Source organism: Microcebus murinus, chromosome 6 (assembly GCF_040939455.1).
Source record: "Microcebus murinus isolate Inina chromosome 6, M.murinus_Inina_mat1.0, whole genome shotgun sequence".
NCBI classification, from domain to species: Eukaryota; Metazoa; Chordata; class Mammalia; order Primates; family Cheirogaleidae; genus Microcebus; species Microcebus murinus.
The window spans coordinates 112,021,478-112,033,600 of record NC_134109.1 but is presented as its reverse complement, the minus strand read 5'-3'; the positions used below and the strand labels follow the sequence as shown (position 1 = coordinate 112,033,600).

The 12,123-nt window shown below is 43.7% G+C and overlaps 1 protein-coding gene across 4 annotated transcripts in view; it reads left to right on the top strand.

Moving 5' to 3' along the window:
* The first annotated feature begins 7,659 nt into the window (after nucleotides 1-7,659).
* Nucleotides 7,660-12,123, top strand: part of UBE2Q2 (ubiquitin conjugating enzyme E2 Q2) — a 55,490-nt gene continuing 51,026 nt past the window's right edge. For 2 of the 4 annotated variants that reach the window (XM_012739385.2, XM_012739384.3), the window contains exon 1: nucleotides 7,661-8,111. In XM_012739385.2, the coding sequence (XP_012594839.1) occupies nucleotides 7,923-8,111 (189 nt within the window). In that variant the 5' untranslated portion in view covers nucleotides 7,661-7,922. Of the gene's footprint in view, nucleotides 8,112-8,842; nucleotides 8,945-9,543; nucleotides 9,701-12,123 lie in introns of those variants that run through there. The other 2 variants (XM_076004585.1, XM_012739386.2) reach the window with 2 other exon arrangements.

Sequence of the window (12,123 nt, the reverse complement as noted above, 5' to 3'; positions counted from 1 at the left end):
TTTTCATATCTTGCAAGATGAGACCTAAATGTGATCAGGGAGATGACTATAGATCCTAGGCACTTTGGCTATTCAAAATCCTGTAATGAATTAATTGATTATGACAAACCCCAAACACAGAATCAAGTCTGCATTTCCACAAATTCCTCCTGTAACTAGCACCACCTTGCAGCTGTGGAGCACAGGCAGGAGCAGGTCTTGCTTCACGCTGCAGTTGCTCTGCAGAGAAGGACCACAGGCTAAGTGAAAGACCCAGTACAAATATGCCAAAGGAGGAAATGCCTATTTAAGAGCCTTAACCTAAACCTGAAGCATAAACGCCCTCACTCATCTTGATCTGGGGAGGAGGAATTCTTCCAATGGAAGGTAAGACTTCATAAGTGTCGATTGAATCGGCTGTTTGCCCTGGGCCCTGAAGTGCAGGTATTTGTAATTCACCCTCTGAGCTGTATCTCTTTCAGGTGTCTTTTTGCAATAGAAAAAAACAACAGCCATGTATTTACTAGCCCTCGAAAATGTCTTCGCAAAATTCTTTTATAATTTACCTTTCTCTACTTTAAATGTCTTTAAACCAATATAAAATTAGGTATTTATATTAATTACATAAATAACATATGCTCAAAATAAATATTTCAGAAAATATAAACAGCTAGAAAATTGAAATCACCTGAAAAGTCACTACCCCAAACAACCACTGTTATCATTTTGGTGTGTCCTTATCTAATGACTGCATGTTATCCCTCTGTATGGATGTGCCAACACCCAGCACAGGGTACGTCCAATTCTAAGACTCTGGGTCCTTTCTTGTCTTTTACTATTATAAAAAGAACTAGAATAAATAATTTAACCAAATCTTTGTTTTTGATTTCACCCATAAATATATGTGAAAGATAAAGACCCTCATTTAAAAAACTTAATAGTAATAACAATACTATTGTCACACCTAAAAAAATTAAACAATAATTGCATATTATCATCAAATATCTAATGTTCCAATTTCCCCAATGGCTTCATAACTGTTTGCTCCTGCCCTCACTTTTGGTAACTAAATCTTGATATACATGTTTAATTAGTTTGTTAGGGTAAATGCTTAGATTTGAAATTATTGGGTCAAAGGTGTTTAAACCTAGATCTAGAAAGAGCTGGATGTGTTCATTCAGTAGCCTTAGACATTCCAAAAGAACATTTTATATGAATGTGACTATGGAAAAGATGAGGAGGAAATCTTTTATTTGAGGCTTTCATATGCTGGTGACAGAGGGGAAATAATCCTCTGAAAGGCTTCCTAGCAATTTACTACAGTAGACCCCAGGGTGGTCGATTTTCCCCAGCGCCCCAATCACTGGGTTTGGGAGGGCCTCCCTCTGTACTGGGCAGCCTCCCTGGAGGAACAGCCTCCCTTCTCCCTGCAGTAGCTGGCATCTCTCACTCAGCAACCAAGAATCTATTTATAGAACTGTGGATCTTCCTAAGAGGAGGATATGTATTCTAATCCAGTGAATTTCCTATGCCACACTGACCACTCGATGCTAATTTATTTGCTATTTTATGTTTATCTATAATATTTACGTTTATATTTATATGATTTATATGGAAGCAGCAGTATAGTGGAAATGGACAGACCTGGGTTAAAATTCTGACTTTTTCAATTATTTGTTACATGATCTAATGCAAATTATTTCCCTTTTCTGAAACTCAAGTTATTTAGGGGCATAATGATAGTTTCCTAAGGTTGCTACAAAGATGAAGTAGTTTGGAACATAGTAGGTGCCCAGTAAATATGTGTTCAACAAGTAAATATTTGCTAACTAAAATCTTATAATTTTTTTTTTAGCTAGAGCACACCTTTCTATTTTAGAAATGAGGAAAAGTTCAGAGAAAAAGTGAAATTGGGTGTTGTTTTGGTCATTCATTTAACAAACATTATTAAGCACTGAGTCTGTGTTAAGCACTGAAGATACGATAATTAGTAACATTTGGTCACTACTCTCAATGAGTAAGGAAGGATAGACATGTTTTATAAAGTACCAAGTTATATGTGTATTATAGAATAATTTAGCACTGTGCTATCCAATATGGTAGCCATTAGCCACATGTGGCTACTTAAATTTAAATTAATTAAAAATAAATCAGTTCCTCAGTTACACTAACCACTTTTTAAGTGCTCAGTAACCACATGGAGCTAGTAGTGGCAGATGTAGAACTTTTCCATCGTTGCAGAAAGTTCTATTGAACAGTGCTGTTTTAGACCTTCTCAGTATGACATTCATATGTCTATATACTTCAAACTGATACAATTTCAAGGTGTTTGCACCTTGATCTGAAAGCTCTTTACAATACAGGCAAGAGAGAAATGATGGACATTGCTAACTAAAACAAAAATCAAAGATAGGTTTATTCCAAATTCAGAGTCCAAATTTGAGAAAATTTTAGCTTAGAAAACTTTCTGGCTGAGTTGGCTATAGTAGGATAATGAGTCACTTGTTCATTTCAACAGGGATGGGCTGTGCCTCTGGGTAGAACCGTGGTTGTCTGGGCCTAGTGGCCACATGCTGATATGTGCACACTTTAGACAGGGAGAGATCTTCACAGCTGCCCTGAGAGTTCAGTGAAACTAGATCACTTCTCTAACAATTTACTTGCAGCCTCTCTAACTAAAGATGTTATGTGGCTTTCGCTTCCAATAAGCTATATTCACTTAACAATCAGTTATTGGGCCAGGTGCGGCGGCTCACACCTGTAATCCTAGCACTCTGGGAGGCTGAGGCGGGCGGATTGCTCAAGATCAGGAGTTCGAAACCAGCCTGAGCAAGACTCTGTCTCTACTAAAAATAGAAATTAATTGACCAACTAAAAAAATATATACAAAAAATTAGCCGGGCATGGTGGTGCATGCCTGTAGTCCCATCTACTTGGGAGGCTGAGGCAGTAGGATCGCTTGAGCCCAGGAGATTGAGGTTGCTGTGAGCTAGGCTGATGCCACGGCATTCACTCTAGCCTAGGCAACAAAGTGAGACTCTGTCTCAAAACAAACAAACAAAAAAAACAATCAGTTATTGGGCACTTTCTATGTTCCAGGGTCTGGGCTGTGTGCTACAGAATGAAGAGGATTAAGACAAGAATTTTGTAATCCAGCAGAGGAAACAAATATGAAACCAGCTAGTCATAACCAAGGCAGAATGAAATAAATGCTGGCAAAACAGGCAAAGTGCTGGGAAATTCAGGAAAAAGAGAGATTAAAATTCAATTTTGTTTCCACATACGTGGTTCTAAAAGAAAAAAAAAAAAAAGGAAAAATATTCAATTTGGGGGACTAGGGCAGCCGTGATAAAAGAGATGGCATTTGGGCATAGTCTTAAAGGGTATGTTGGAACAGAATAGCATGGAACATGATATCATTGGTAATTCTTCCACACTGAAGTTCTTGAAGTCTGAAATTCTTCCACTGTATGGGCTTTGGCAGCTCTCATTCCTTCTTTCACATTGAACCTGCTCTGTCTTCCTGGAGACTTCCAGACTCTTAACCCCATCCTGGTTTCATGGTCCTTCATGTACTTCTAGGTGAGACTCCATGATCAGAGTTTTCAACCAAATTTTGTCAGCCCTCACTTGTCCTCGGCTTTTGTATTTATCTGTCTTGCCAATCCCCAAACTTGCCTTAATGAAATCAGGGTTATTCATGTCTCTCAACAATCCTCCAGTTTAACTCAACATTTCTTTGTGTCTTCCTCAATTCTCTCTCCAACCCCAGGCCTCTGTGAATGGGACTCCCTTTGAGTAACTCTTTTCCATTCTTTGCCTCCTCACCAGGACCTAGCAGTAGGCCTTGTCTCTTCCCCGGTGTCTCTAGTTTTCATTGCCTATAAATGGCTTTCTCTTTAGCGGCAGATCCAGGGTTTGTAGGGCCTGAAGCTATTCAATCTTGGGAGCCCCCTTCAAGAAAAAGAATGCAAAATTACAAATACCAAATTAGGAACAAAAGTAACATTATACTCAGAAAAGTAAACATACTCAGAAAGGGCCTACATAACTGTAAGGGGCCCTGAAGCTTACTTCATGGTAAGTCTACCTCTGTCTATCCTGTAATAAAAACCTAACCAAACCCAAAAGCTACCCTTTGCTTTGCTATTGCAAATGATTGTTCCATTTCTCTTTCTCATTACTACAAAACTTTTTAAGGGACTAGTCTATGTACACTCTCTTCACTTCCACATCACTTTGACCCTATGCCTACCATTCTATTGCAATGTTTTTTTAAAAACACCATTGACCTCCTAATTCTTAAAGCCCATGGCCTTTTCTGGGGTCCTGAACTTTTTTGTCCTTTCCACAAATAATTCAACTCATGGGTCATCCTCTGACATCTTGAAATGACTCCTTTCCCCTTCATCTGCCAATGATGATCCTTCCTTAGGGTCCCTTAGGTGACCATTGGGTCACAACAGCCCAGGTTGTGACCCAATGGTCACACCTATGCCATGGCTTCTGCCATCACCCCTGTGTGGCTGACCTAGTTACATATCCCTTGCCCTGACTCCCTTATAAACTTCAGACCTAAAACACAAATTCTCTACCTGAAGTCCCATCAGCACATCAAATTCAACATCTTCCTGGCTGTGTCAATGGATCTCCCTCCAGCCACCTGCTCTAGGAATTTCAAAGTGTTCTTCTCCCTCTATCCCCTCATGACCTCCATGACCTAGCAGTTCTATTTCAGAAATGTCCCTAGAGTCAGTGTGGTCCTTTCTATTCCCACTGCTGCTTCTCTTACTTCAGTTTTTCTCACTATTGACTTGGATTGATCCAAAGGCTTTTAGTAGCAACTGGGGAGCCTCAGAGCTGGGTGTGACTGACCCCATTGAATTAATGGCAGGCCAGATCTAGAGTCCAGGTGTCTTACTGCTTCTTGGTGGCAACTTCACAGTGTTAAACCCACTGTAACCCATTTTGTACACTAATGCCAGATTAATCTTCTTAAAAAAAAAAGACTCTCACCGAATGAAACTACATTATAGTTCCTGGCATGGTATTTCAGAGCTCCAAAATCTGGTCACAAATAACATCTCAAATTCATCTTTCTCTTGGCCCCTTGCTGTACTGTATAACTGAACAGGCTCTCACATGTCCTCTGAATATGGCCACATTTTGATGCAAGTGATATATGGCATGAATTCCTTCCTCCTCTGATATGTAGTTCGGTTTGGAGCTCATATCAGATATGATCTGCTGTTCTCTTTACTCAGGTATCTGCATTCGACATTGTGGACACTCTAGCAGCCACTCCATCCCAGATGACGGGAATCCAAGGAGCAATGCCATCTATTTTTGATTGGTGTAGGGTGGGCATGGGCCACATTTCTGGCCAGTGGCACATGAGGGAAGTCCACTAGGATAATTCTTGGAAAAGTTTCCATGTCTTAGAAGGAGACTTCGAAGAAAATGTCCTTTATGCCTCTGGATATTGTCATGTCTGGATGTGACCTGCAAGAACAGCTTAAGTCACCTTGCTGTCACCCTGACAAAGGAGATGGAAAGAATCCGGGCTCTTGATGATGATATTAAGGCTCAAATCAATCAATCCTGGAGCCTGTCCTGCCTTTAGACTTCCTATTATGTGAAGTAATACATTTCCTTATTGTCAAAGGTACATTAAATCAGTTTTCTATTATTTGCAGACTAAAGCACGAGGAAACAATGTTTTATTTCCTATTCTAAACCTTAAGGGTCTTGAATTTGGGGACTGTATCTATGAATCTTTCTAGTCCTTTCAGGGCTTAGCATGCAGCAGATGCTCAAAACTGATTGTGGGATTAATATTTGTTTATATTTCTGAGATGTAACTAGTAAAAGTACTTGGAATTTATAAAACTCTATTTTCTTATAGCAATTTAGAGATGACAAAATAAAGCCTAGATAGATTAAATAACTTGTTTAGGGCATATTACTTCTCACAGTCATATCAAATTCTGAACAGTTTGTTCCCCTCTGTCTCAAATCCTTGCCTGAGATCACCATGCCTATTAGGGTCCCAAGAATACTGGTGACTAAAGGAAAAATAAAGTGACAAGCTCCTGTGCTTAACCCAGCAATACACCAGTACAGCACCCTAGTTATTGCTAGATTCAGAGCCTAGGACTGGATCCCTTTCTCTTCCTAGGCCCAGTGTACCTCTAGTGCCAGGGCCTTGAATCCTCGTAAGTACAAAATTTTATATGCAGAAGGACTTTCCGTGGAAAATGGATCATCGGTTTTTAGATTCTCAAAGGTGTCTGTGACCCCTTTAAAATCTAAGAAGCACTATAACATGATACAATATCTCAGAAGGAAATGAAAATTAAAAATTTTTAAATTGTTCCTCATTCAGTGGCCTTAATTCTCCCTGTTTTGTACTGTATTTTGTCATCTAAGGGGACCAGGGACCTCTTGTAGATCATGAAGGGGGAGACATTTAGGCACCAGGACTGTTTCTAGGTAAGACTGATGTTAAAAGAAAAATGTTGAAAAGTTAAGAATTTGAAGATGGCGATAGCAGAGCTTTAAACCATGCTTAGGGCTTTTCTAAACTGGGAGCCCTGTGCAACTCCATAGGTTACATGCCCATGAAGCCAGTCCTGCGCATTATCGCCTGCACAATTATGTCGTATTCTTTGGATTGCTATGCAGTCCTTCATTTTGGGAACACTTGCCAGGGATTGTGTTAAATGCTGGGATTCCAGATAAGAGTGAACATTCAATTCCATAATACTGGGTGTCTACTATATAACAAGTCTTGTTCTAAGTCCTGGGGATACAGCTCTGAATAAGACATCTATCCATATTGGGCAGAGACAATGAACAGATAAACAGGAAAAATATCAGATAGTGATATGTGCTGAGCAAAAAGTTAGCATAGGATGATATGATACAGGGTGACCGAGTGGCTATTTTAAATTGGGTAGTTAGGGAGGCCCTCTTTGATATGACATTTGAGCTAAGACCTTAATGAAAATAAGGGGCAGCCCTGCTTCCATGAGGAGTGGAGAGGGTTATCTTAAGCTTGGGAAACAGGGCAAAAGGGCAAGGCAAAATAGGAGAGGGAGGAGAGACACTACATATATGGTGAATATAAATGGCACAGGGAACACAAGTGGTGGTTAAGGGAAAGATGAAATCTTGGGAGACAAGACGGAGCAGCCCCGCAGGGGCCAAAGTCACCATCCACCGTAGAGAACTAAACAGGGAGCAGCGAGTCCTTGCGGAAACCAGGCTGGAGAAGTGGTGGCTCGGACTAGGGCGAGAGCAGTGGAGATCAAGCTGGGGCGCTGGTTTGGGTCTCCAGCGCCGCCCTCGCCCACCCCGGCTCAGCCCGGGTCAGGTGAGGGGGTGGCCCGCCGAGGGCCACGTGGAGCCGTCCCAGGCCCGGCGCAATAGGCCGCGCACGCGTCTGGCGCCAGGCCGGGGTGGGGCGCGCGGGGGTCTCCCGCTCCTCCGGGCGTCCCGGGACGGCGGCGCCCGCCGGCCCCGGCCTCCAGTCCGCGGATGCCAGGAGCAGACTGCTGGGCCGGGCGGAAGGGGGCTGGGTCACAGCGGGGAGGGGGCGGCCGGGCGCGCGCTGGCCGCGTCGTGCACGCGCCGGGACTGGGAGGGATGGGGGCGGGGTGGGGGCAGCCTTTTCCCAGGCGGTAGCGGGGGCGGTGTCACTGTTGCCCTTTTAAGCCGCGGGGCCGCCACCGCCTGCCGGTGGAGTCGGTTACAAAGGGAGCGGCCGCGGCCCTGTGCCCCTCGCCATTTCCCAGCCGCGCTCCGACGCGGGTCGCGACTGCGGGGAGAGGCGGAGCCGCGAGAGCGCGGCCCGGGCCGGCCCCGCGGGGCGGTCGCGGCCGTGACGGCGGCTCCGGACCGGGCTCCCCTTCCGCACCCCTCCCGCCGGAGATGAGGGGAAGATGTCCGTGTCAGGGCTCAAGGCCGAGCTGAAGTTCCTGGCGTCCATCTTCGACAAGAACCACGAGCGATTCCGCATCGTCAGCTGGAAGCTGGACGAGCTGCACTGCCAGTTCCTGGTGCCGCCGCCCGCGCCGCCGGGCAGCCCGCACTCGCCGCCGCCGCCGCTCACGCTCCACTGTAACATCACGGTGAGGCGCCGGCCGCAGCCCGTGGGGCCGGCGGGATGGAGATGGGGCGCCCCGAGTCCCCGCACAAAGGGGAGCCTGCCCCGAGGGCCCCCGGCGCCCCGGGCGGGGCGGGCCCGCCCCTTTCCCGGCGTGTGGCCCTGCCCAGGCCCCGCCGGGACTGCGCGAGGCTGGGGTGGGAGGAGGCGGCGGGCGCGTCGCTCTGGCTCTTCTCGCGGGGCTGGCTTTGGGGCTGCTGGCCCCTCTCGGCCCCCGTCGCCGCGCCCCGGGGTGGGAGACCGCGGGATCCGCGCCTCTGCGGGTCGCCATGGCCGCGCGCAGCCGGCCTGCTCTGGGGACCGCGGCCAGGCGCGTCGGCTCCGGCTGTTGTTTGAGCCCACGCGGGGAGAGCGAAAGGCCTTTAAATTGTTGTTTTTAGTTTTTGTTTTTTGCTTGCCCCCCAGCCCTTAAGTTTTAGTGCTTCATTCTTCAGACAGGTTTCCCTCGCGCCTGCTTGTTCAACCAGTTCTTCTTAAGTTTGCGTTTAAGGAAAAACTAATATTGAAAACACACTCATCTAAGGAAAAAAAGTTTCGAGTGCAGCGTCTAGTGCTGTTAGAATTACCCTTTCCCCTCGCCTGGCCCCGCGCCGGAGCGTTTCCGACGGGCGCGCTGCCACCCGGCGGGGCGGGTGCGGGTGTGTGTGTGCAGCCGCCGCGTGTGGGCCTCGGACGCCGGCAGGTGAGAGGAGATACGTGCCGGGTCTGCTGCCCGGGAAGACCGTGTTATACCACAGCCGGAAAACACGCTAAAAGCTTACGTTTAGCGGGAAAGCTCATTAGAAACTCCAAGACTTGGTAAAATAATTGAAGTATTAAAGTTAAAAAATTGAAGTATTAAGTTTCTTCGTAAAAATGTATCATGAGTTATTCGTTGTGAAATTGATTATTGCGAAAATAGAATATAACTTAGAAAACAATAAAATAGAATAAAAACTTCAAAAGAACCGATCTTTTCTAATTTAATGAAAAACGAAATTCTATTCATTTAATATACGTTTTTGGAATTAATTTGTGAGTATTAACGGTAATAATAATATCAACAAGTAATATTTTCACGAACCAACTTCAGGGTTTTGCCCCGGTTTGGCTGCGCGAGGCCTGGGACTCAAAAGTAGCGTGAGTCAAATACAACCCCCGTGGCAGCTGACATGTTAAATATGGCTAAACCAAGAGCCTACAATGTGGTGGGCGTTTGCAAAAGCCTTGACATTATGGTCATTGACCTTAAATGAGAAGATGTGTATTTAAGGTCATTGACGAAGGTGTGTATTTCCCCCAAAATTTTAAAAAACACAGTACGATAAAGTGCTGTACTGAGGAAATCATTCATTTATTGAACATCTGGGTGATCTGGGCATTGGTGTTGCAAAACTGCAGAGCAGTCTCACTTTCAGAAATCAGTCGTCGTGTGGAGGACGGCTTTATACAACAAAGTGTGACAGCTACAGTGGTACCGTTATGAAAGCCAAAGGGAGCAACTAATTTTGGCTGGGAGGTGCTCTTTGGAGAAGGCTTTGAGGAGAGGCGGAGAGTGGAGTTGGGCTTCCACAGGTGAGTACAATTTTTGGAAGGCTGACGGAAGGGCATTTTAGGCAGAGGAAACTCCACGGGAAAAACACAGCAAAGTTTGAGAAAGTGTGGTTTGCTTGGGAGTAGACAATGTATGCTCAGATTTGAGAAGCCCAGGATATAAAAGCTGGTGAAGATTTTCTAAGAATGGAAAATAGGTAGTAGTAGCAAGCATGAAGTAGATGATGATAATGAGATTGGCCTGAATAGCTTGGAGGGTGATTATTCTGGTAGAAGCTGAGTTATGGCCAGGAAAAGGTAGGGCTGGTTTAAATGACAGGAGACTGAACTTGTAGGTTGCGTGGAGCTACTAAATTACTCAGATAAGTTGGGAAAATGTGTTTGTCATCCAAGACTAGAAGAGGTTCTCTGCAGTGGGTGGCTTTAGGAAATGTGTGTGTGGTTTTGGTTATTCCAGTGGAGGTTGTGGGGGGCGGGGTGTGTGTTGCTGTGCTGGCATTTAGTGCCAGGGATACAAGGATGGCAAATGTTTTGTATTAATGGCATTCAGGCAGTCTGCCACAACAAAGAATTATCTATCACACCTAAATTGCCAGCAGTGCCCCATTGAGAACCATATTGGAGGCTGATAGGGGTCTGCTGCAAACAGAGATAATGAGTGATGATCTGGATTAGGTAGGGGCAATGGAAATGGAGCAGGAAGTGAATTAGATTCTTTGGGTACTTTGGGCAAATGGAGGATTTGGTGAGGACTAGTATAATGGTATTGCTAGTAGAAACTATTAAAATTGAGGTGCTAATGAATTATGACAGACATTATTGGTAGATGCTCAGTGTGAATGTGTGTAACTTTTTATTATGGAAAAACATTAAACATACAAAAGTTGAATGGTGTAGATAACCTCCATGTACCCAACCTCAACAGTGGTAACCTTTTGGCTAATCTTACTTCATCTGTATTCCACCTTGGGACTATTTTGAAGCAAATTCCCGACAGATCACTTTATCTATAAATTTGCGTTGTGTATCTCTTTTAAACATGAGTGTTTTGATAAAATCTACATGGCTTGTTTATATTGATACCCTTTGCTTGGAAAGAGCAAGGAAAAAAATGCAGTTGGATTTCAAGTGCCAGGAGCTGTCTGTTGGGTTTGTGATTTGTTATTCTCAAAAAAGGTGTAGTTGTTTAAAGAAAAAAAAAAAAGCCTGACATGGTGGCTCTGGCCTGTATAATCCCAACCCTTTGGGAGGCTGAGGTGGGAGGATTGCTTGATCATAGGAGTTCAAGGTTACAGTGAGCTATGATTGTTGCCACTGCATTCCAGACTGGGTGACAGGAGTAAGATCTTGTTACTGGAGAGGGTGGGAGGGAGAGGTAATGAGTTTGATCTATTTTTTAACTTTTCCTCTTTAGACTGCTCATAAATATTTAGCTCTTTTACATGCCAGGCCCTGTGTTCTTCATGCCCACCAAGAAGCATCCTTGTACAGTTTCTGTAATGTTTGAGTGTTTTACACACATGCATGTGTGTAAAACACTAGTTGTTTTACACACATGCATGCTAGTTTCTGAATAATCCCTTACAGAAACTTTTACTAGCTAGTCCTTTTGAAGTATTTAACCTAACTTGGCAACTCCATTTTACTCTTTTTATGGACTCATTGTCATCTGGAGACTCTTAATAGGGAATTGCAGTTTTGAGGTAAAAAATCTCCCCCAGAAAGTAAATACCTGGTAAACAGATGAAAATTCATTTTTAAATATTATTCATATAGCATAAATCATTACTCTTTCTGCCTGAGTGGCTGTTTGCTAGGCTACCTTTGGTGGAACAGTTTTTTGGTTAGCTAATTAAATTTCTATTCATCATTGCCCAAAAGTCCTTTCCTCCAACAGCAAAATACTAAATTTAAAAATATTGGAACTCTGAATATAGGGGGAAGAGAGAGGTTTAGCTTTTACTTAGTAGTTAAGACTTTAAGTGATCACTTATTTTACTGTGTTTCTCTATAAAATAGATAAAACTTTTTGCCCTGCAAGAGAGCATATATAGAAAAGCGCTTTGGCAACCATATTGTTCCCTACAAATAGAAAAGTGCTGGTGTCATTTGTGGCTGAATAACACTTTATTTTAAAAATGTTTTGTAACAGCTTTTCATGTGGAATGAGGCAATGCTCTGAATTTCATTTTTCATTTTTCTAGTCTTTACCTTGATAAAAAGTAGTCCAGCCAAAGTTGTACAAAGGAAATAATGAACAAATCTTGACTAAGGAATCTAAGACCTTTTCTTTAGTTTACTCTCGTGGGACAGATTACTTTTCCAAATTGAACTCATGGAGAAACATTTGAAAATATCAGAACTGTCATGGTAAGCACGTAAGTAGTACTTTCAGGCTAGAAAAAAATCATTGTTTTCATCTATTTGGCCAATTTATAATATTT